This window comes from Dipodascopsis tothii (genome assembly GCF_038497935.1).
Source record: "Dipodascopsis tothii strain CBS 759.85 unplaced genomic scaffold V1510scaffold_19, whole genome shotgun sequence".
Lineage (NCBI taxonomy): Eukaryota > Fungi > Ascomycota > Lipomycetes > Lipomycetales > Lipomycetaceae > Neoaidaea > Neoaidaea tothii.
The window spans coordinates 256,733-275,185 of NW_027118003.1; the positions used below are offsets into that span (position 1 = coordinate 256,733).

The following is an 18,453-nucleotide window of genomic DNA, read 5'->3' on the forward strand; positions in this document are numbered from 1 at the left end:
GGGGGCGACGCCAAGCCTCTGGCAAGATGCTGGCGACAGCGACGCGTGCGGTCGGACAATACCGTTCTGGCGGCGCGTGGGCCGGCCACGGCGAGGGCGCGGATGGCGCCCGGGCGAACGGTGCAGCGGCCGCCGGCCGCTTACATGGCCGGCCCAGACCTTGCCTGGCCGACCAGGCCTGTGCAGCCGCCCAGACGGAGCCGAGCACCGTGCAAGCTCGGCGGGAGCCGGCTAGCCTGGGCGGGCCACGCCCGGTGCGCCGCACAGAGACAATGCTAGGGCGGCGATAGCACGATTAAAGTTATCGCGTGCCTTATCAAGCTATGGACAATGCACGAGCGCGTGCGTTACGAAGCTAAATCTACTTGCGGTTAGGACTGTCTCAGACGGTGCGCTAGCGCCGCACGGCCGGCCGCGTATCGGGCGGCTGGTGGCAGGCGATCGGCGGTGGCCAATTACGGCCGGTGGCTGTCCCGCGGTTGGTCGGCGGTGTCTGGCAGGCTGTTCGTCCCCGATAAGGGCGCCACGCGCTCCCGACCTGCACGCTCGATAACGGCCCCGACCGCCGGGTGCACTTGGCGTCTGAGCAGCCAGCGGGCGGCTCGGCAGCGGCCTACGCAAGGGCGCCACAGATAAATGCCCAAGTGAATTAGGCCGGAGCTGATTGGCGTGCTGCACCGTCTGCCAAGACGCCGGCTCATGCACGGGCGTGGCGTCTGCAGGCAGCGGTGGGCGCGTCCCTGGCTTATCGATAGGCCCGGCACAGCCGCTAGCGCCGATAGAGACTGCTACAGTCGGCTCAGACACCGGGATGATCAAGTCGCGAGGAGGGCGACTCGCTGCGCGAGGGGCTGGTCGATGACTGCCACGCAGCAGTCCGGAGCGCCGTGCGAGCAGGTCACAACCGGCCCAGGACCACGGCTCTGACCGGCGGCCCCGGTCGACGACCTCAGCGGCGGCACCGCCCGTACCCCGTCCGTGCTCTGTCTGTGCCCCCCGGCCGGCCACGCGCTAGCGATAGGCGGCCGACGATAGTGGCTTCCGGTGGACAGCGTACTATCGCGGTGATAGCCAAGCGGAGGGCGGCCGCGGTGGCGCGGTGTATGCGCCACAGACCTGTGGCGCGGGGACATCTGCAGACGCCCGCTGTCGGCTGGGGCCGAGCATGAGTCTGCCATTGCTGACTGGCTAGTCACTTGTCTGAGCCATGCTGTGGCGCGCTGTGGCCGTGCGTTCGCACCGCCACGGCGGCCGTCAGGCGTCCGGGCCCGGTCGCCTGGGTCGAGCGTGCCGGCCGTCTGGGTCAGCTGCCGGGTCCAGCCGCCCGGTCCCCGGGCCGCCCGCCTCGCCCGTGCGCGCCTGCCCCCCGGGCCGCTGCCGGGCCCAAATCATGGGGATGCTATCGGCCTGCCAAGGCCCTAGTGTCCCGCCGCGTGCCGTCGCGCTGTCTGACTGGCCCCCTGCCTGCGCAGGTCCAGCGGCGATTGTACGCGTGTGTAAGATAAGGACGTGCAGTGGGGAATGAAACCTTATTTCTTTATCTGGTCGGCGCCTACCGGCAGTCATCTGCCCGGTAGCGTGTGTTCGCGGCAGGCGCTCAACCTGGAATCTGCACCAACCGGCCGCGTATTTTCCGCCGTATTGTGCAACCGCCGTATTGTATGCGGCCGCCACCGGACTTTAGCTATCTCCTGCCTGATAGGCAAGCTGGTTGTGGCCCGCTGCCGCCTCTTTTCCGGCGCCAGCCCAGTGGACGCGTCTAGTGCGGCTAGTCCAACACACCGGACGCGATCACGTCATCGCGTGCCGCGCCGGGAGTTTACAAAGCCGGCGTCGGTTCGTACCGACGCCCGACGCAGTTCGCCAAATGTCAGCTCTGCGCAGCCGACGTGCATCGACCTTCTCGATCCGTCGGCGAACACGCGCCGGATGACAGCTGTCGTAGAGATACATTGACACGAGCTAGAGGGCGCTCCAAACGCCGGCGACGCAGTTGCCGTTCCAGAGATACACCTCGGCCGGGATCTCGCGGCGCACAGGCGGCTCGGACGGCAGCGCCGGAGGGCCGCGCAGCGCGCCGGGCGTGCTCGGCGTGCGCGGCGTGCCCGGCCGCGGCGCCAGGCTGCTGACCGAGCTGGCGAGGCTGCTGGCAGGCGTGCTCGCCGGCGACGCCCACGGCTGGTCGTACTCGCGGCTGACGACGCAGCGCACGCGGTACTTGCTCCGGCCCTCGTCCTCCCAGCTGTCGATGCGCGCGAGCAGGTCCGCATCGTACACAAAGATCAGCCGGCCGCGGGCGCGCTTGGCGCGGGCGGCGCCGGGCACGGACGCGTCCGCGGCCACGATCTGGGTCGACGCCGCGTACTGCGGGCGCACGACCTCGTAGTCGTACGTGGCCGGCGCGCGCGTCCGGCGCTTGGCCGGCGCCCCACGCGGGCTCTCCGGCGGTGGCGCGTCGGCCGAGTCGCCGTACACGTACTCGAGCTCGTAGTTGTCCGAGATCTGCAGGCCGCAGCCCGCGGCCTGCTGCTCGAACGGGAACGGCAGCTCGCGGCCGTACGGGAAGAACAGGGCGTGCAGGCGGTGGCCCTCGAGGTCCTGGGCGCGCTGGGCCTGCTGCTGGACGTCGAAGATCGAGGGCAGGCCGTGGGCGGCCGCGGGCGTGACCGGGGTCGCGGTCTGCGTCGGCGAAAAGACGCTGCCGGAGAGCGCCGAGGACGGGCGCGAGTACACCGAGTCCGTCGGCGAGAAGAGCGAGCGGCGGGCCATGGTCGAGCGCTAAGAATACAGGGCCAGCGCGGGGTCTGACGGTGGCCTGCGCGGCCGCCGGCGCCGGAATATAAGGCGCGCGCGCACGCGTTGCGATTCGGTCCGGACACAAGTGCATTGCTAGCGACTCTACGGGTTGTACTCGGCCGTGAAGTAGCAGCGGACGTGCTTCTGGGCGCCGACGGTCGAGATCTCGTCGACGTCGGCCGGGTCGAGCTCGAAGCCGTCGAGGTCGAGCGACTCGGCCTGGCGCGTGGGCTTGGCCGACGTCGTGATCGGGATCACGCCGCGGGCAACGACCCACTTGAGCACGATCTGCGACTCGGTCTTGCCGTACTTGGCCGCCAGCTTGGCCAGCACGGGGTCCAGCGGGCCGCCCTTGCCGGTCGTGATCGGCGTCAGCGGCGTGTACGCGGCGACGCGGATGCCCTTGCTCTGGCAGTACTCGACGATGCCCTCGGTCTGGTTCTGCAGGTACGGCGAGAACTCGATCTGGTTGACCGCGATGGGCTCGGTCGCGACCGCGAGCACGGCGTCGATGTCCTTCTTGGCGAAGTTCGACACGCCGATGTTCTTGGCCAGGCCCTCGGCCTTGAGCGTCTCGAGGACCTTCCACGCCTCGGCGATCGAGATGCCCGACTTCTCCTTGCTGAAGAACGGCGTGTGGATCAGGCAGAGGTCGAGGTAGTCGAGCTGCATGCGGCTGAGGATGTCCAGCAGGGCCTTGCGGGGGTCCGCGATGTTGGCGATGATCTTGTTGGTCACAAAGAGCTCGCTGCGGGGAACGCCGGCCTCCTTGATGGCCAGGCCGATCTCGGGGTCCGTGCCGTAGATCTCGGCGCCGTCGACGTGGCGGTAGCCGAGCTTGATGGCCGAGGCGACCGCGTCAACGACGTTGCGGTCGATGGCGGGGTTGCCGGGCTTGTACCACTTGGTGCCGGTGCCGAAGCCGGGGACGGTGGGCTTGGCGCCCGAGGGGAGCGTGAACGGACGGAGAGGCATGCTGGCGGTCAGCGAGGACGCGGGGCGCCGCACGTCGTGCGGCGGAGTCACGGGCGCGGGCCACGGCCGCCACATTCTCATAGAGGACGCGGCGCCGCGGCCGGGCGGCCGTGGCAATTGCTGCCGTGGCGCGCAGCACACACTCACCTGGCTGAGGGATGGTCGATACCCGGGCCCACGGCGGGCGTCGTGCTTTATAGGGTGCCCCGCTTGCGGCTCCGTGGCCATACGCCATCGGGAAGACGCGACCGGGCGCCGAGGTACCCGGCCGAAGCGTCGGCAGCGCGAAACGGTACCCGGCCTCAAGCCGCACGCCGTGCGGCTTGCCGTCACAGCTTACCCGGGCTGACGTCAGTGCGCAGGCGGTCCCACCGGCGATCACCGCGCGGCCAACGCGGCGGATGCGGCCCTAACCGTCGCGCGGCACGACGGCTGTGGTGCCAACTAGCGCCCATGACGTACCGTGGCTCCACACGCGGCCGCACGCCCCGATATAGACTAGCGGCAGTCTGTTTTAAGAAACAATGTGCCTTATTACCTGCGTTGGTGGTGCCTGCGGCGCGCACTGCCGCACGAACGTAGCCAGATCGGGAGACACCACACACCTTCCTGACTCCACGCCGCCGTTCAGTGGCCTGCGCGCATGCCTGTTCGGGAAGGCCCGCCGCTTGAATGAGCGAGCGCCTACCTGGTAGGGACTAGCGGCCTTCCCGATACCGCCCGCGCGCGACTACCGGGGCGAGCGTACCCAGCGTACCCAGCCCTAGCCCCAGCTGCTCGGCCCTGCCGCACTGCGCATCCGACCGGCTCTGCATGCGGGCGCAGGCCAGATCCCTAACCCTCACGTGCGCCGTCTGCCGTCCGGCCCGTCCCCTCATGCCTGTCGCGACGCCGCGCCGCGCTCCCCCTACCCTGGCCGCGCAGGTACTTTGGGTACGCTCGGGTACGCCCTGCCTCCGTACAAGTTCCAGGTTTCACTATCGCAACCCGGATTAAACTCGGTTACCGCCTGCCGCTAATACCAATCTGTGCCATGCACCTACTCTAGCCGCCCACGCTCTGAGCCGCCGCCGCCTGCACAACTACTACGCCATCGTCCTTTTCAGAAAAGACCGTAATTTTCAGTTTCCCCTGCTGGGATTTCGGGAGCATTTGCAAGGTGGATTGCTTTTATCCATCGGTCTATCCGTCCATCCGTCTTCTTTCCTCCTCGCCAATTCCACCGACGGGGTCGCTCAGGTGGTCTACGTTCACGATCATCCATCGGCGGCTGGAGCCACTCAGGACTCGGCCCCCCTCTGCGCACCGCAGCCCAGCCTAGCGCACGCACAGCGTCCGTCTCGCACCCGGTCGTACGACCGCCTGGTTCAGCACGCTCTCTGAGCGTCGGATGCATCCACGATGCCCGCGCACGACGAAGAAACCGCAAACATGCTGCGGGACCAGCCCAAGCCCAAGGTGGGCGGCCTGACCGGCAAGGCGCTGCTCTACTTCACGACCATTTTCGTCTCGCTCGGCGTGTTCCTCTTTGGCTACGACCAGGGCGTCATGTCCGGCATTCTCACGTAAGTACGCGGCCGGCGGCGCTGACTCCAGGGGCCCCCAGTTCAACGAGTACTTTGGGTACCCGTCGCGGGCCGAGCTCGGCACGATGGTCGCCATCCTCGAGATCGGCGCGCTGATTTCGTCGCTCGTCGTTGGCAAGGTCGGCGACATCATCGGCCGGCGCAAGACCATCTTCTACGGCGCCATGATCTTCGTCGTCGGCGGCTTCTTCCAGACGCTGTCCGGCACCATGAACGTCATGATTCTCGGCCGCATCATCTCGGGCGTTGGCGTCGGCATGCTGTCGACGATCGTGCCCGTGTACCAGTCCGAGATCTCGCCGGCAGAGCACCGTGGTCGCCTGGCGTGCATCGAGTTCACGGGCAACATCGTGGGCTACTCGTCGTCGGTCTGGGTCGACTACATCTGCTCGTTCTTCGACAACAACCTGTCGTGGCGCGTGCCGCTGTTCATCCAGTGCGTCATGGGCCTGCTGCTCTGCGTCGGCTCGCTCGTGATCTGCGAGACGCCGCGCTGGCTGCTCGACAACGACTACGACGCCGAGGGCCTCGCCGTGATCGCCAACCTGCACTCGGACGGCGACATGGAGGACGCGCGCGCGAAGCAGGAGTTCCACGACATCAAGGAGAACGTCATCATGATGCGCTCCGAGGGCGAGCGCTCGTACTCGGAGATGTGGCGCCGGTACAAGAACCGCGTGCTGATCGCGATGTCGTCGCTGGCGTTTGCCCAGCTCAACGGCATCAACGTCATCTCGTACTACGCCCCGCTCGTCTTCGAGGAGGCGGGCTGGCACGGCCGCGACGCGCTGCTCATGACCGGCCTGAACTCGCTGTCGTACATCGCGTCGACGATCCCGACCTGGTACCTCGTCGACCGCTGGGGCCGCCGCGCCATCCTGCTCTCGGGCGCGGTCGTCATGGGCCTCTCGCTCTCGATGATCTCGTACTCGCTGTACCTCGACGTCGCGGCCACCCCCGACCTCGTCGTGCTCTTCGTCTTCATCTACAACGCCTTCTTCGGGTACTCATGGGGCCCGATCCCGTGGCTGTACCCGCCCGAAATCCTGCCGCTCTCGGTCCGTGCCAAGGGCGCGTCGCTGTCGACCGCGTCCAACTGGGCGTTCAACTGGCTGGTGGGCGAGATGACCCCGGTGCTGCAGGAGGCCATCGGCTGGCGCTTGTACCTGCTCCACGCCTTCTTCTGCGCGCTGTCCTTTGTCGTCGTGTACTTCATGTACCCGGAGACCAAGGGCGTGTCGCTCGAGGACATGGACCTGCTCTTCGGCGACGTGTCGCCGCCGAGCCCGGTCGACCAGGAGGACCTCGACAGCTCGTTTGTTGGATCCGACGACGAGCGCGACGAGGTCGACGAGAGCCACACCCTGCATCGGCGGCTGTGAGTCGGCGGCTGGCGCCGTTCATGGTTACACAGCCCTGGTCCGCGGGACCGGGATCATCCGCGATTTTGTTGGTTTTGGGTGGCTAGGCCACAGGAGCATTGGCCGGGCGGCAAGAGCTGTCTGGCCTGGACTGCACGCTCTGTAGATCGTACAAGTTGTGGGAATGATACGCTTTAATAGAACAAGTGAATGAGCGGGGTAGCTGGCGACCAGCCGGCATGTAGGAGCGTAAGCGGAGCCATATAGGCGCGGGCCAAATAGGCAGAGCAAGCGCTGCAGGGTCCGCGCGCGGGCCAAAAAACAAAGGTCCTACCCGGATTCGAACCGGGGTTAGCGGAAGATCCGACATCAGAATCCGCTGTGATAACCGACTACACTATAGAACCCGCGCTTGACAGGCAGCCGCGGCTGCAGGGGTTGTTGCGCGGTGGTGGCCGCTACCCGGCTTTGACGCGGCAGCTTACCCGGCTATCACGACCCGGCAACGCCGCCGCTCGACCAGATCAGCCGGCGTCGACGCAGGCCAGCCAGCATGGCAGACTCCGACGACGAGTACATCGAGGGGTACATCGAGTCCGCGTCGGACTACGGCGCCGACGAGGGCTTCTCGTCCGACAATGAGGGCCGGCAGCGGCCCAGCGCCGACGGCGACGCCAAGAGCCGCAAGCGCAGCCGGCGGGACCGCAAGGGCCGCAAGGGCGCGCCCAGCGGCCCCGCGGACGGGCCCAAGACGGCCGAGGGCCTGAAGAACGCGGCCACGGGTGGCTACGTGTGGGAGGACGAGATCCAGCGGTCGTGGGACGTCGTCAAGGAGGACGAAGGCGGCTCGCTCGCCCGGATCGTGGCCGGCATCGTGCAGGCCGGCAAAAAGAAGCGGTAGGTGCGGCGGCGGCGGCGCTGACGGCAGGCTGCAGAAGGACACGACGCCGATCCAGCGCGGGCTGATCCGGCACCTGATTCTCGTGCTCGACCTGAGCAGCACGATGGCCGAGAAGGACCTGCGGCCGACGCGGTACCAGCTCATGCTGACGTACGCGATCGAGTTCGTGGCCGAGTACTTTGAGCAGAACCCGATCTCGCAGTTCGGCGTCGTGGGCATGCGCGACGGCATCGCGCTGCAGATCTCGCCGCTGTCGGGCAACCCGACGGACCACGTCACGGCGATGCAGGCGCTGCGGCGCAAGGACGCCAGCGGCGACCCGTCGCTGCAGAACGCGCTCGAGATGGCGCGCGCGGCGCTGTACCACGTGCCGAACCACGGCACCAAGGAGGTGCTGGTCGTGTTTGGCGCGCTGCTGTCGGCGGACCCGGGCGACATCCACCAGACGATCGGGACGCTGGTGGGCGAGCAGATCCGCGTGCGCGTGATCGGCCTGGCCGCGCAGGTGGCCATCTGCCAGGAGCTGTGCGCGCGGACGAACCCGGGCCTGGACACGACGGCGTGCTACGGCGTCGTGCTGAACGAGCAGCACTTCAAGCAGCTGATGCTCGAGTCCAGCATCCCGCCGGCGTCGAGCAGCCGCCGCAAGGACCACACCGGCGCCGAGCTGATCCGGATGGGGTTCCCGTCGCGGATCGTCGAGCGCGAGCCGTCGTTCTGCGCGTGCCACTCGAACGCGGTCAAGGGCTCGTACGTGTGCCCGCGGTGCCGGGTCAAGGTGTGCTCGCTGCCGACCGAGTGCCCGTCGTGCGGGCTGACGCTGGTGCTGTCGACCCACCTGTCCCGGTCGTACCACCACCTGCTGCCGCTGCTCAACTGGCAGGAGGCGACGTGGGCGAAGGCGACGGCCGGCAACTGCTACACGTGCCGGACGCCGTTTGTGGAGCGGCCAAAGAAGGACCGCCACGCGCCGGACGCCGAGACCTCTGGCAGGTACCAGTGTCCGACGTGCAGGCAGCAGTTCTGCATCGACTGCGACCTGTTTATGCACGAAGTGCTGCACAACTGCCCGGGGTGCGAGAGCCGGCCGCACGCGTAGTGCGGGCGCGCCGCACGGCGTGCGGCGGGGCTGGGGCGGCGGGCGCGCCGCACTGTGTGCGGCGGCAGGGCCGGGCGGGTCGCGCTCGCCGCGCCGCACGCCGTGCGGCGCGCCCCGCCGCCCCGCCGCACCGCGCCGCACACCGTGCGGCGTCGCTGCTCGCTTGAGCTGTACATTTACCACTATATAACAATAAATCAGAGCCTCACGTCCGCGCGGCTCCCGCCGCGCCCGTGGCTTGCTGCCGCCGCAGCGTAAATAAATAACGAAAGCCCAATTGTTCTATATCGAAAGACGAGGGTGAAAAACCATCTCAAATACGCCGATAACTCCAACGAGATCCCTATAGTATATACAGTATAATGTTTGCGAGAGTCCTTAGATGCCGGTAGCAGGTCCATTAGAGTGCAGGGGAACAGTGAATGCAAAAAACTGGTAGCGATTTCCCAAAAGATAATAGAGTCGGTAGAATATTGCCAGGACATGGGACATAGATACACTTAGATAGGAAAGATAAGGGCGCGTGCGCCGTGGCCAGAACGGCAAGAAAGCAGAGCATAGAGTCCGTGGCGGCCGGCCGCGGGGGCAGCGGCCGCAGAGTGCAGAAAAGCGCCAAACGCCGAAAGCAGATGCAGAAACCGAAGCAATGAGCGGGCCCAGCCGCGGAGATCGTGGTCGTAGGAGGGCGCGGCTAGCGCGAGCGCTTGGGCATGCAGCCCTTGGCGCCCGAGCCGGCCGCGCCAGACATGCCGGAGGAGCCGTGCATGCTCAGCGAGCTAGACGAGACGTTGTTAGAATGGTGATAGTGGTGGTGGTGGTGGCGGTGGCCGCCCATCATCGCCGAGCCGCCGGAGGGGGGCAGCGCCGCCGCGGACGCGCCGGCGTGGACGGGGCTGTAGGCCAGGCCGGAGCCCGAGCTGATCATTCTGGCGACGTCAAAACTGTCCCGGTGCGAGTTGGGGAGGGGTCAGGGGACGGGCAGGGTGCGGGGGGCGGGCGGCGAAGCGGGCGGCCGCGCGCAGGCGGCCGGCGCCGGCGCGCGCGAGTATAAGTACCTTTCGACGATCCAGGCGCACTTGGAGCCCCACTTGGAGCCGCGGAGCGAGACCATGTGCTTGCGGATCTGGGACGCGACCAGGTCGCGCTGCGGCTGCGTCGCGTTCTGCAGGATGTACTGGATCAGGTAGTTGCCGTGCGCGTCCGACGCGACTGCGGTCAGCGGCGCCGCGCGCCCACTTACTGTCGATGAGCGGGATCCGCGGCCGGTTGGGCAGGCCCTCGCAGATCCGCGCCAGGTACCGGTCGATGACCTCGGGCCGGCCGCACTTGAGCAGCTTCTCGATGACCTTGGACGCGTACTGCTCGACGCTGTACTGCGCCGCGTTGTAGATGATCACGTCCAGCGCGCGCGTCGAGTCGCGCTCCGAGCCGTGCTCGATCATGTGCTGGATCACCCAGTTGCCCCACTGCCCGCGCGTGATCACGTCGATGTTCTCGAGCACCTCCTCGATGCACGGCCGCTTGTCCTCCTCGAGGCAGTTCTCGAAGATGTTCTGGACGACGAGCGACCCCGTCTCGCCCAGCGCGACCTGCGTCCACATGCCCTTGAGCTCCTTGTTGACGTAGCTCATGATCGGCGGCGGCGCGCTGTCCCACCGCAGCTCGAACAGCTTCTGCCAGACGTGGCACGCGTACCGGTGCACGATCGTGTCGGCCACCTGGTGCAGCAGCTCGTTGACCATCGACGCCCGGATCCGCTCCTCGACGCTGTCGAGCGCCTTCTGGATCACGTGGCACCCGAACGCGTCCATCGCGAGCGCGATCACGTTGCCGCGGATCGAGTCCGCGATCCGGTTGATCTGGTCGGGCGCGCCGTGCTCGAAGCACCGCTGCACCAGGAAGTTGCCGAACCGGTTGATCATCAGCAGGTACGCCTGCTCGACGATCGCCTCCACGATCGAGTACTTCTGCTCGGGCGTGCCGATCTTGAGCTTCTGCTGCAGGAAGATCGACGCCTGCTGGTCGTTGTTGTTGACGATCTTGTCGACGATGTACTTCCAGTTGCAGTTCACGCTCTTCTCGAGCAGCCGCCGGTAGTTGATGGGCTCCTGCAGCGTGACGTTGTAGGTCTGCACCGCGCCGGGCATGCCGCCGACCGCGGCCGAGCCGGCCACGCCGCCGGCCATCATGCCGCCGGTCTGCGACCGCACCAGCGGCGTGAACTCCTTGCTGTACGCCGACAGCGGCGTCCCGATCGGCACGTTGCAGCCCATGCTGCCGGACGCGGCCATGGCCGCGGCGGACTGCAGGCCCTGCTGGGCCATCACGGCGCTCTGCATGGCCGGGCTGCCCGCGTAGCCGTACGCGCCGGCGTCGGCGTCGTGGTCCGACAGCCACGCCTGCATGTACGGCGGGTACGGCGAGCGGGCCATGTCGGGCATGCGCTGGCGGACGTTGCCCGGCCAGACCTTCTGGAGGCCGGGCGACATGAGCGGCTGCTGGCCGGCCATGCCGGGCTGCTGGCCGCCGAGGCCGAGCGAGATCGAGCGCGCGGTGGACGACGACGACGTCGACGACGTCATGGGGACGCCGGCGGCGTACAGCCCGGCGGGCTCGGCCGGGTCGTCGAACGACGAGCCGGTGGACATGGACGTGCGGCGCCAGATGCTGGCGCCGAGCGGCGCGTAGTCCGTCGCCAGCGGCTCCTTGAACAGCTGCGAGTCGGGCTTGGCCGAGCCGATCGCCGGCAGCTTGTCGTCGGGCAGGCCGAAGGCCGAGCCCGAGGCCGACATGGCCGCGGACGACGGCAGCGACGCCTGCAGGTGCCCGGCGTAGAGCATGCCGGCCGAGTCCAGCGAGCGCATGACGGACGCGCCGTAGTCGCCCGGCGGCGGGCTGGCCACGCGCGGCTGGCCCGCGCCGTCCTTCATCTGCTGCTGCAGGCGCATCTGGACCGACTGCAGCTCGCTCTTGAGCTTCATGATCTCGAACGAGTCCGCCGACGGCGCCTTGGCGTGCGCCGGCTGCTGGCCGATCGAGTCGAACAGCGACATGCTGATCGGCGCCGGCGACGCCAGGTCGGCCGCGAAGTCCGGCAGGCTCTGGCGGTCGTCCGGCGACGTCCCGCTCGACAGCGACGTGAACGTGCGCGCGTGGAAGGCCTGGCCGACCGCGGCGACCGCGCCGAGGCCGCCGGCCGGCGCGTCCAGCGCGCCGGGCAGGCCCAGGCCGGCGCCGTCGTCGAACTGGCCCTGCGCCTGCACGTTCAGCAGCATCTGGCGCTGCTGCTCGATCAGCCGGGCCTGGTAGTCGAGCTGCATCATGAGCGCCTTGCAGTCCTCCTTGGTCGGCGAGGCCTGGACGGTGACGGTGACGTCGGACGCGCTCACGCCGAGGGCGGCCGGGCCGGCCGCGCCGGCGCCGGCGTCCGCGGCCGCGTCGCCGCCGAGCGCCTTGGCCAGCGGCGCCGCCGGCGGATTGATCGGGTCCGCCGGCGGCAGGTTGGTGATGTTGGCGTCCGTCTGCAGCACGTTCTTGGGCACCGACACAGACCGCTTCTGGGCGGCCCGCGAGTGCGCCATCGAGTCGCTGTGGATCTTGGTCGGCGTGCTGGGATTCTGGTCCGGGCTGGCCGTCGGGTCCATGGCTTCGATCTCGCGGGAGAACTCTTCGGCGACGGAGGACGGGACAAGGTCATCTACAGAGGCCTTGTCGAATTGCGGAAGCGCGGCGGGCGACGACATAGGGCGCGGCGGTTTATAAGCAGGCTGTCACCGCGCTCGCGTAGCGAGGTATAGCCGGCGGAGGTGGCCGGGAGCGTGTACGGCCTGATCACGGGCGGCCGCTGCCGGCGGACGAGCACGGCCAGAGTCCTCGAAGGGGGCGGGAGGGGTGCGCCGACAGATGCGCCTGCGAGCCAGAACCGAGGGTAGGGCGGCGGCGTGCGACACGGACGATAAGCGACAAACGTAAAACAGATGGGTGAGGGAGAACGAGGGCTGCCCAGGTTTAAAACTAGGCGCTGGGCGGACGCGAACGGGGGCCGAGCCGGCCGGCACGGCGGGATCAGATCGAAATCAAAACAATGGCGGGAACGGCGAGCGCGATCAGATGACGACAGCGTAAACACTAAACGGCCGTGCCCGCCGGGGACCCCGTGCGCGGAACCGGGTCGCGGGCGCGCAGACGCGCCGAACGCTTCCAGACGCCGCCGGAAAAAAGCACCGCGCCGGCCGGCACCGGGGCCGCCAGGCCCGGTTCCACGGCGCCGCGCCCGCGCCCGCGTACGCGCCCCGCGCCTATAAAGCCCGCGCTGCTGCGCGCTGCGGCCGCGCCGCCGGCGCGCCCGACCCCGGCGCGCCGGTCGCCAGACGCCCGGCGCGGGTGCGCGGCCAAGCGCAGCCGAGCGCAGCCGAGCGCCGACAGACGCGCGGGCCGCCGCGGCGCGGCGGCCGCGCCGCGGTGATAGCCAAAGACTAATCTGCAAAGCGACCGTTGGCACGCCTCCCAGCACACGTCCACACGCGATGACATCTGTCGGCGCGTACGCGATGGCGCCCCGAATCTGGAAGTAACTAAACACCGAGCCGCACGATCACGGGGTCGCCCGCACCGTGTTTACTGCATACTGCTTTCGTGTGTGCCCTAACCCGCGTTGATGGCCGCCGTCACCGGTCACTGGCCGTGATCGCGGTGACCCGCGGTGACCGCGCGGTGACGGCCGGCCGTCACCGCTAGTCGGTCACCGCAATCACCGGTGATGGCTGGCGGTGACGGCCGTCGCCTGGAGTTAGCCGGGCATGCGGCTGACGGCGTTGCCATGGATACCGTTGCCATAGAGACGACGGCGCGTTGCCATAGAGACGGCGGTGCGTTGCCATAGAGACGGCGGCGCGTTGCCATAGAGACCGCGTTGCCATGGCTACCAGGGGTAGTGTGCGTGCGGACGGAACTTCCGGCGGCTGTCGGCTAGCCCGCCGCGCGGCGTGCGGCGCGCGGCGGTGCGGCGGCGCGCCGTCTGTCGCCGGCCAGCTCGCCGCGCCGTCTGCCGCCGCCCGCGCCGACCCGTGCGCCGCGCCGTGTCTGCTGTGCTGCGGGCGCGGCGGGCGCCGCGCCCGCCGCGACCGTCGCGGCCTCGCCGCCCGCGCCTGGCCCTCTGCCGGCCATGGCCACCCGGTCTGGAGCCCCCGCGCTCGCTTGTCGCCTCGCTCGCTCGCCCGCGCACCGCGCTCCGCGCTCGTCCGTGCCGCTCGCCGGCGTGTCGCCGTAGCTGTCCCTGCGCCGTGCCGTCCACGCGGCCCGCTCCGCCTTGCCGTGTCGTCGTGTGCGGCCGCGCAGGAGCACGCGCCCGCACTGTGCACGGCCGGGTCACGGATCACGGTCGAGTGTTTGGTAGCTCACAGCCGGTTTCAGGCTGCTTGACAGCCCCGCGCTGATTGGCCCGCCCGCTGCCCGGGCGGCCGGTCGCGCGGTCCGCACGCTCACGACCGCGGTCCGTCCGCCGCCCGCCGTCGCCGCCCGCCGTTCGGGGTCAGGCCCGGCCCGCTGTCTGCGGCCGCCAGCCGCCCCGAAACACTACGCCCAAACCTAATTGCAACCAAGATCACCACATCACCTCAACGAAAATCGTCGCCAAACATCGACCCAAGATTCTTCCACGGCAGAAGCTTATTCCGGCGGCAGGCACAGACCCGGGCGTACATCGAGGTGCGTGGCACATGCGCTTGCCGCGCTGACGTCTAGCAATGGCAGCCACACGTTCCGGCCGGATAACGCGCGCGTCGGCGCGGACGCAGGCCGACGACAGCCCGTCCGTCCCGCTCGGCCGCAACGACCAATCGCGGCGGCATCCGGCCACGGTCGAGGCCGCCGCGGCCGAGGCCGCCGGCGCGACACGGCGCGCGGCCAGCCGCCGGCCTGCGCCGGCCAAGGAGCCCCTGGAGGGGATCTCGCAGCGGCGATCCGTCGTCCTGTCATTTTGGGTTCGTGATGCGCCGGCGCCCCCGTGGGCCTGGTCCGGCCGGCCCGGGGCGGCAGCCCGCGTGTGACGTGCTGACCGCAGGCTGTGATACTCTTTCTAGGTTTGCCGCTGTGGTACCGGACGACGACGGTGCACCGCGCACCGCTGCCGTACGCCGAGATCGGCCGGCTCGAGGACGCGGTCGTGCGCCGGCCGGAGCTGCCGCTGGCGGCGGTCGCGCTGGCGGTCGACGGCGGATGCGCGCTGGACGCGGCCGGGCGCGCGGCCGCGCAGGCGGCCGCGAACGCGGCCCTGGGCGGGCTCGTGCACGTTGCGCTGGGCGCGCCGGGCGCGCGGCACACGATCGCGTGCGGGGGGGCTGCCGAGACTGTTGTCGACGGCGGAGTCGTGCGCCTGCCGGCGCCGTCGGGCGCGCCGGACGCCGTCGGCGCCGCGCTGGCCGCGCTCTTCCGCGACGAGGCGGCCGCCCTGGCCGCGTTCCTGGACGAGCGCCGGCCGACGTCGAACCTGCACGACATCAAGCTGACGGACGACGTGCACGTGTCGTACACGCTGGTGCTGCCGAACGACGCCTCGGCGGCCGTGCTGGCGGCGGCCGCTGCGTGGCCGGCCGCGGTCGGCCAGTTCATGGCGCGCGCGGGCGCGGACGCCGGCGCGGCCGAGTACCTGCGCGTCTCGTTCGACTCGCAGGTCCAGTTCGTCGGCCCGCTGCGCGCGGGCGAGCTGGCGCCGTCCGAGCTGTCGAACGCGTTCGCCGAGTGGGACCTGGGCGACCACCTGCCGGCCCGGCTGGACGCGAGCGAGGACGCGCCGCCGACGTCGGTCGTGCAGTTCGTGGTCTACGTGCACGAGCACGGCGGCGACGTGCCGCCGGTGGCCGTGGCCGGCTCGCGGTCGAACTCGATCCTGGTCTCGAACCGCGGCGGCGTGATCGTGTGGAACCGGCCGGCGGGCGCCGCGGCCGACGTCGCTGCCGGGCTCGACCGCGCCGTGTTCCCGGTCTTTGCCCGGCTGTTCGAGCGGCTGCTGTCGCCGCTCCCGCCCGGCGTGGCCGGCCGCCGCGCGTACCGCGTCGCCGGCCCGCCGCGGCTGCTCGACGGCTTCACGGCGGACCGGTACGGCCGCGTGCTCGCGTACCGCAGCCTGGTCGCCACGTCGCGCACGCTGGCGTCGCTGAGCCACGTCGTGACCGCGCTGCCCAACGTGGCGATCCCGCCCGGCGTGGCCGCGCTGATCGCGGCCGCCATCGCGCGCGCGCACGCCGCCGCCGCGCTGCTGCGCGCCCCGGCCGCCGCCGGCCCGGCCGCCGTCCGCGCGGCCGGCGCGGCCGGCGCGCTCGCCGACCGCGCGTTCTTCGACTCGCGCATGGTCCAGAGCATGTTTGTGCCGACCGAGCACAAGATCGCGGTGTACCTGCCGCTGCTGGGCCCGATCACGATCCCGCTGCTGGTCGGGCTGCGCAAGGTCGTCGGCGACCTGCGGGCGGCGCAGTAGCAGAGCCGCACGGCGTGCGGCGCCCTCTTTAGTCACGTGACTCGTTTGCACCTCTCCGCCGGCCGTGCCGCCGCGGCGTCCATCACCCTTCACTCGTCCGACCCAGGCGAGCACCCGCAGGCACACGTACGCGTGCAATCAGACCAGCCGTCAGCGGCGGCGCGGAGCGCAGCGAACGCCAGAGCGAGGCGCGCAGGGCCGCGAAAATTTTGCGCGCCGACCGAGTCACACGCGCACAGCGCGACGCGGCACACCCCATGGACCTGCGATCGATCATCAACTCAGAGGGCGGCGCGGCCGCGCGGCGCGGCGAGGCGGGGCAGTCGCCGACGCTGGCGGGGCGCGGATCGAGCGCGGCGTCGGTCGCGTCGTCGCCCATGTCCGAGCGGCGGACGTCGATCGCGTCGCTGGTCGAGCCGACGCCGACGTCGACGCCGGTGCTGGCCGTGCGTGAGCTGGCCATTCGGGCGGAGGTAGGTGCTGGCGCGGCGGTAGCGCGGGCGCCCGCAGCGGGCTGCATACGGTGCTAACGCCGCAGGACGGCCGAGGCGACGACGGACCGGCCAACATGAGCACGACAGCAGGACAGAGCAGCTGGCGGGCGGAGGAGCCGCGGGCAGCGGCGGCGCCCAAGAAGCACCGGCCGCGGCGGTACACGAGCCCGCCCGTGTTTGCGCGGGTGTGGCACGGCGACGGCGACAGCGGCCGCCGCCGCGAGACCAACGGCGGCGGGGCGGCGGGCCCGTCCCCGCGGCCGGAGCGCCGGCCGGCCGGCGCGAGCGCGGCCGCGACCACGGCCGCGAGCGCGGCCGTCGACGGCGGCACCGCGCGCGTGCGCTCCGACCCCGGCCGGTACCGCACGCTCACGGGCATGATTCCGTACGAGGACCTCACCCGGCGCATCTCGTCGTGGCTCTACGCCAACCTGACCGAGCTCACGCAGGGCCCGCACAACAACCCGTCGTACTTCGAGGTCGAGGCCAAGGTCGGCACCATCATCAGCAAGTCCACCGGGCACCGGCTCAAGCTGCCGGTCGACACCGAGACCCTGGTCAACACCGACATGCTCTCGGGCTCGGTCACGTTCGAGCCCGGCGTCGAGTCGCTCCAGCACCAGGCCTACGTGCGCTACCTCAACGCGTGCATGCAGCAGATCGCCGGCGACGCCCGCGGCGCGCCCCAGGCGCCCACCATGGCGCACTCGCACACCTGGGAGAAGGACGTGTTCTACCAGGGCCCGACCAAGAACGTGAGTGCGTGCGCGCGCGCGCTGACCCCAGGACAACCACGTGCGCGTCACCGTCGACCTCAAGACCAACCAGGTTGTCAACAGGATCACCAAGATCCGCATCAAGGACCTCTTTGTGCACTGCCCGGGGTCCAAGTTCGACTGGCGCCTGTCGCTGTCGTACGAGAAGCCGGTCGAGGAGTCCCAGCCGACGGACCAGGTCGTGCTGACCCGCGAGAAGGACCGCCAGTCGTTCCGCTACATGAACAGCCGCGTCGACCTCACCCAGGTCACGGGATCTGAGGTAAGTCCCGCCCGGGCCCGCTGACCCCAGAACAAGTCCTACGAGATCGAGGTCGAGCTCGACATCAAGGACACTATGCAGCAGATCGACCTGGCCCGCGCCGGCGAGCCCAACGAGTTCGAGGACAGCGTGCGCGCGTTCATCGACAACCTGCGCATTCTCGTCCGCCGCGGCGGCCTGGATCTTGCGTGATGTATAATATGTACGATGAGACGTTGCTACCAGCCACGTAGTGGGGCGCTCCGCGCCGTGCACCGCCACGGCGCCCGGGACCAGCACGGCGGGCCTGTAGTTTGCGCCCCTGCCTCGGGTGGCGGTGCGACGAGCCTCCGGCGGCGACTCCGCCGAGGGTGGCTGCCCTGCGGGCAGGCTACGCGGCAGTTACACGGGTGACTCAAGCCGCACGCAATGCGGCTCTGCCCGTCGATCAGACGCTCCCAGTCGCCTGCTAGTAGCGGTGCAGCGAGCCTCCGGCGGCGACTCCGTCGAGGTGGCTGCCCTGCGGGCAGTGGCGGTGCAGGGAGCCTCCGGCGGCGACTCCGTCGAGGGTGGCTGCCCTGCGGGCAGTGGCGGTGCAACGAGCCTCCGGCGGCGACTCCGTCGAGGGTGGCTGCCCTGCGGGCAGTGGCGGTGCAGGGAGCCTCTGGCGACGACTCCGTCGCGGGTGGCTGCCCTACGGGCAGGTTACACGGGTGACGCTTGCACCGCCGCTGGAGGCTCGTTGCACCG

At 69.7% G+C, this 18,453-nt stretch overlaps 7 protein-coding genes and 1 non-coding gene across 8 annotated transcripts; 4 read left to right on the forward strand and 4 right to left on the reverse strand.

Annotated features, from left to right (window-relative positions):
- Nucleotides 1-1,378: 1,378 nt before the first annotated feature.
- V1510DRAFT_430786 (uncharacterized protein) lies at nucleotides 1,379-2,864 on the reverse strand (the record flags this gene model as incomplete). The annotated part of the gene is made up of 1 exon (XM_066935396.1): nucleotides 1,379-2,864. A coding segment is annotated over one exon (994 nt), but the record flags the coding sequence as incomplete, so codon positions are not given.
- V1510DRAFT_418618 (NADP-dependent oxidoreductase domain-containing protein) lies at nucleotides 2,865-4,004 on the reverse strand. The gene is made up of 2 exons (XM_066934147.1): nucleotides 3,919-4,004; nucleotides 2,865-3,772 (listed from the first exon to the last, which is right to left on the reverse strand). The coding sequence occupies exon 2, from the start codon at nucleotides 3,769-3,771 to the stop codon at nucleotides 2,899-2,901; it is 873 nt and encodes a 290-aa protein (XP_066788443.1). The 5' UTR covers nucleotide 3,772; nucleotides 3,919-4,004; the 3' UTR covers nucleotides 2,865-2,898.
- Nucleotides 4,005-4,901: 897 nt separating this feature from the next.
- V1510DRAFT_395905 (general substrate transporter) lies at nucleotides 4,902-7,125 on the forward strand. Its single transcript, XM_066931874.1, has 2 exons — nucleotides 4,902-5,336; nucleotides 5,368-7,125. The coding sequence occupies exons 1-2, from the start codon at nucleotides 5,173-5,175 to the stop codon at nucleotides 6,737-6,739; spliced, it is 1,536 nt and encodes a 511-aa protein (XP_066788444.1). The 5' UTR covers nucleotides 4,902-5,172; the 3' UTR covers nucleotides 6,740-7,125.
- V1510DRAFT_t164 lies at nucleotides 7,044-7,125 on the reverse strand. The gene has a single exon. It is a non-coding gene; the product is annotated as a tRNA-Gln (tRNA).
- Nucleotides 7,126-7,224: 99 nt separating this feature from the next.
- V1510DRAFT_395910 (Ssl1-like-domain-containing protein) lies at nucleotides 7,225-9,066 on the forward strand. The gene is made up of 3 exons (XM_066931875.1): nucleotides 7,225-7,615; nucleotides 7,647-8,717; nucleotides 8,863-9,066. Coding segments are annotated over exons 1-3 (1,416 nt in total). The 5' UTR covers nucleotides 7,225-7,271; the 3' UTR covers nucleotides 8,864-9,066.
- Nucleotides 9,067-9,129: 63 nt separating this feature from the next.
- On the reverse strand, nucleotides 9,130-11,580 carry V1510DRAFT_162669 (armadillo-type protein). Its single transcript, XM_066930364.1, has 3 exons — nucleotides 9,959-11,580; nucleotides 9,774-9,927; nucleotides 9,130-9,494 (listed from the first exon to the last, which is right to left on the reverse strand). The coding sequence occupies exons 1-3, from the start codon at nucleotides 11,556-11,558 to the stop codon at nucleotides 9,410-9,412; spliced, it is 1,839 nt and encodes a 612-aa protein (XP_066788446.1). The 5' UTR covers nucleotides 11,559-11,580; the 3' UTR covers nucleotides 9,130-9,409.
- A 2,592-nt stretch (nucleotides 11,581-14,172) lies between these two features.
- Nucleotides 14,173-16,192, forward strand: V1510DRAFT_430791 (phosphatidylinositol-glycan biosynthesis class S protein-domain-containing protein; the record flags this gene model as incomplete). Its single annotated transcript, XM_066935397.1, has 2 exons — nucleotides 14,173-14,699; nucleotides 14,780-16,192. Exons 1-2 carry the CDS (start codon nucleotides 14,463-14,465, stop codon nucleotides 16,190-16,192), a joined length of 1,650 nt encoding a protein of 549 aa, XP_066788447.1. The 5' UTR covers nucleotides 14,173-14,462.
- Nucleotides 16,193-17,003: 811 nt separating this feature from the next.
- V1510DRAFT_418631 (CYTH-like domain-containing protein) lies at nucleotides 17,004-18,006 on the forward strand. Its single transcript, XM_066934148.1, has 3 exons — nucleotides 17,004-17,441; nucleotides 17,473-17,724; nucleotides 17,755-18,006. Exons 1-3 carry the CDS (start codon nucleotides 17,064-17,066, stop codon nucleotides 17,914-17,916), a joined length of 792 nt encoding a protein of 263 aa, XP_066788448.1. The 5' UTR covers nucleotides 17,004-17,063; the 3' UTR covers nucleotides 17,917-18,006.
- Nucleotides 18,007-18,453: the final 447 nt, after the last annotated feature.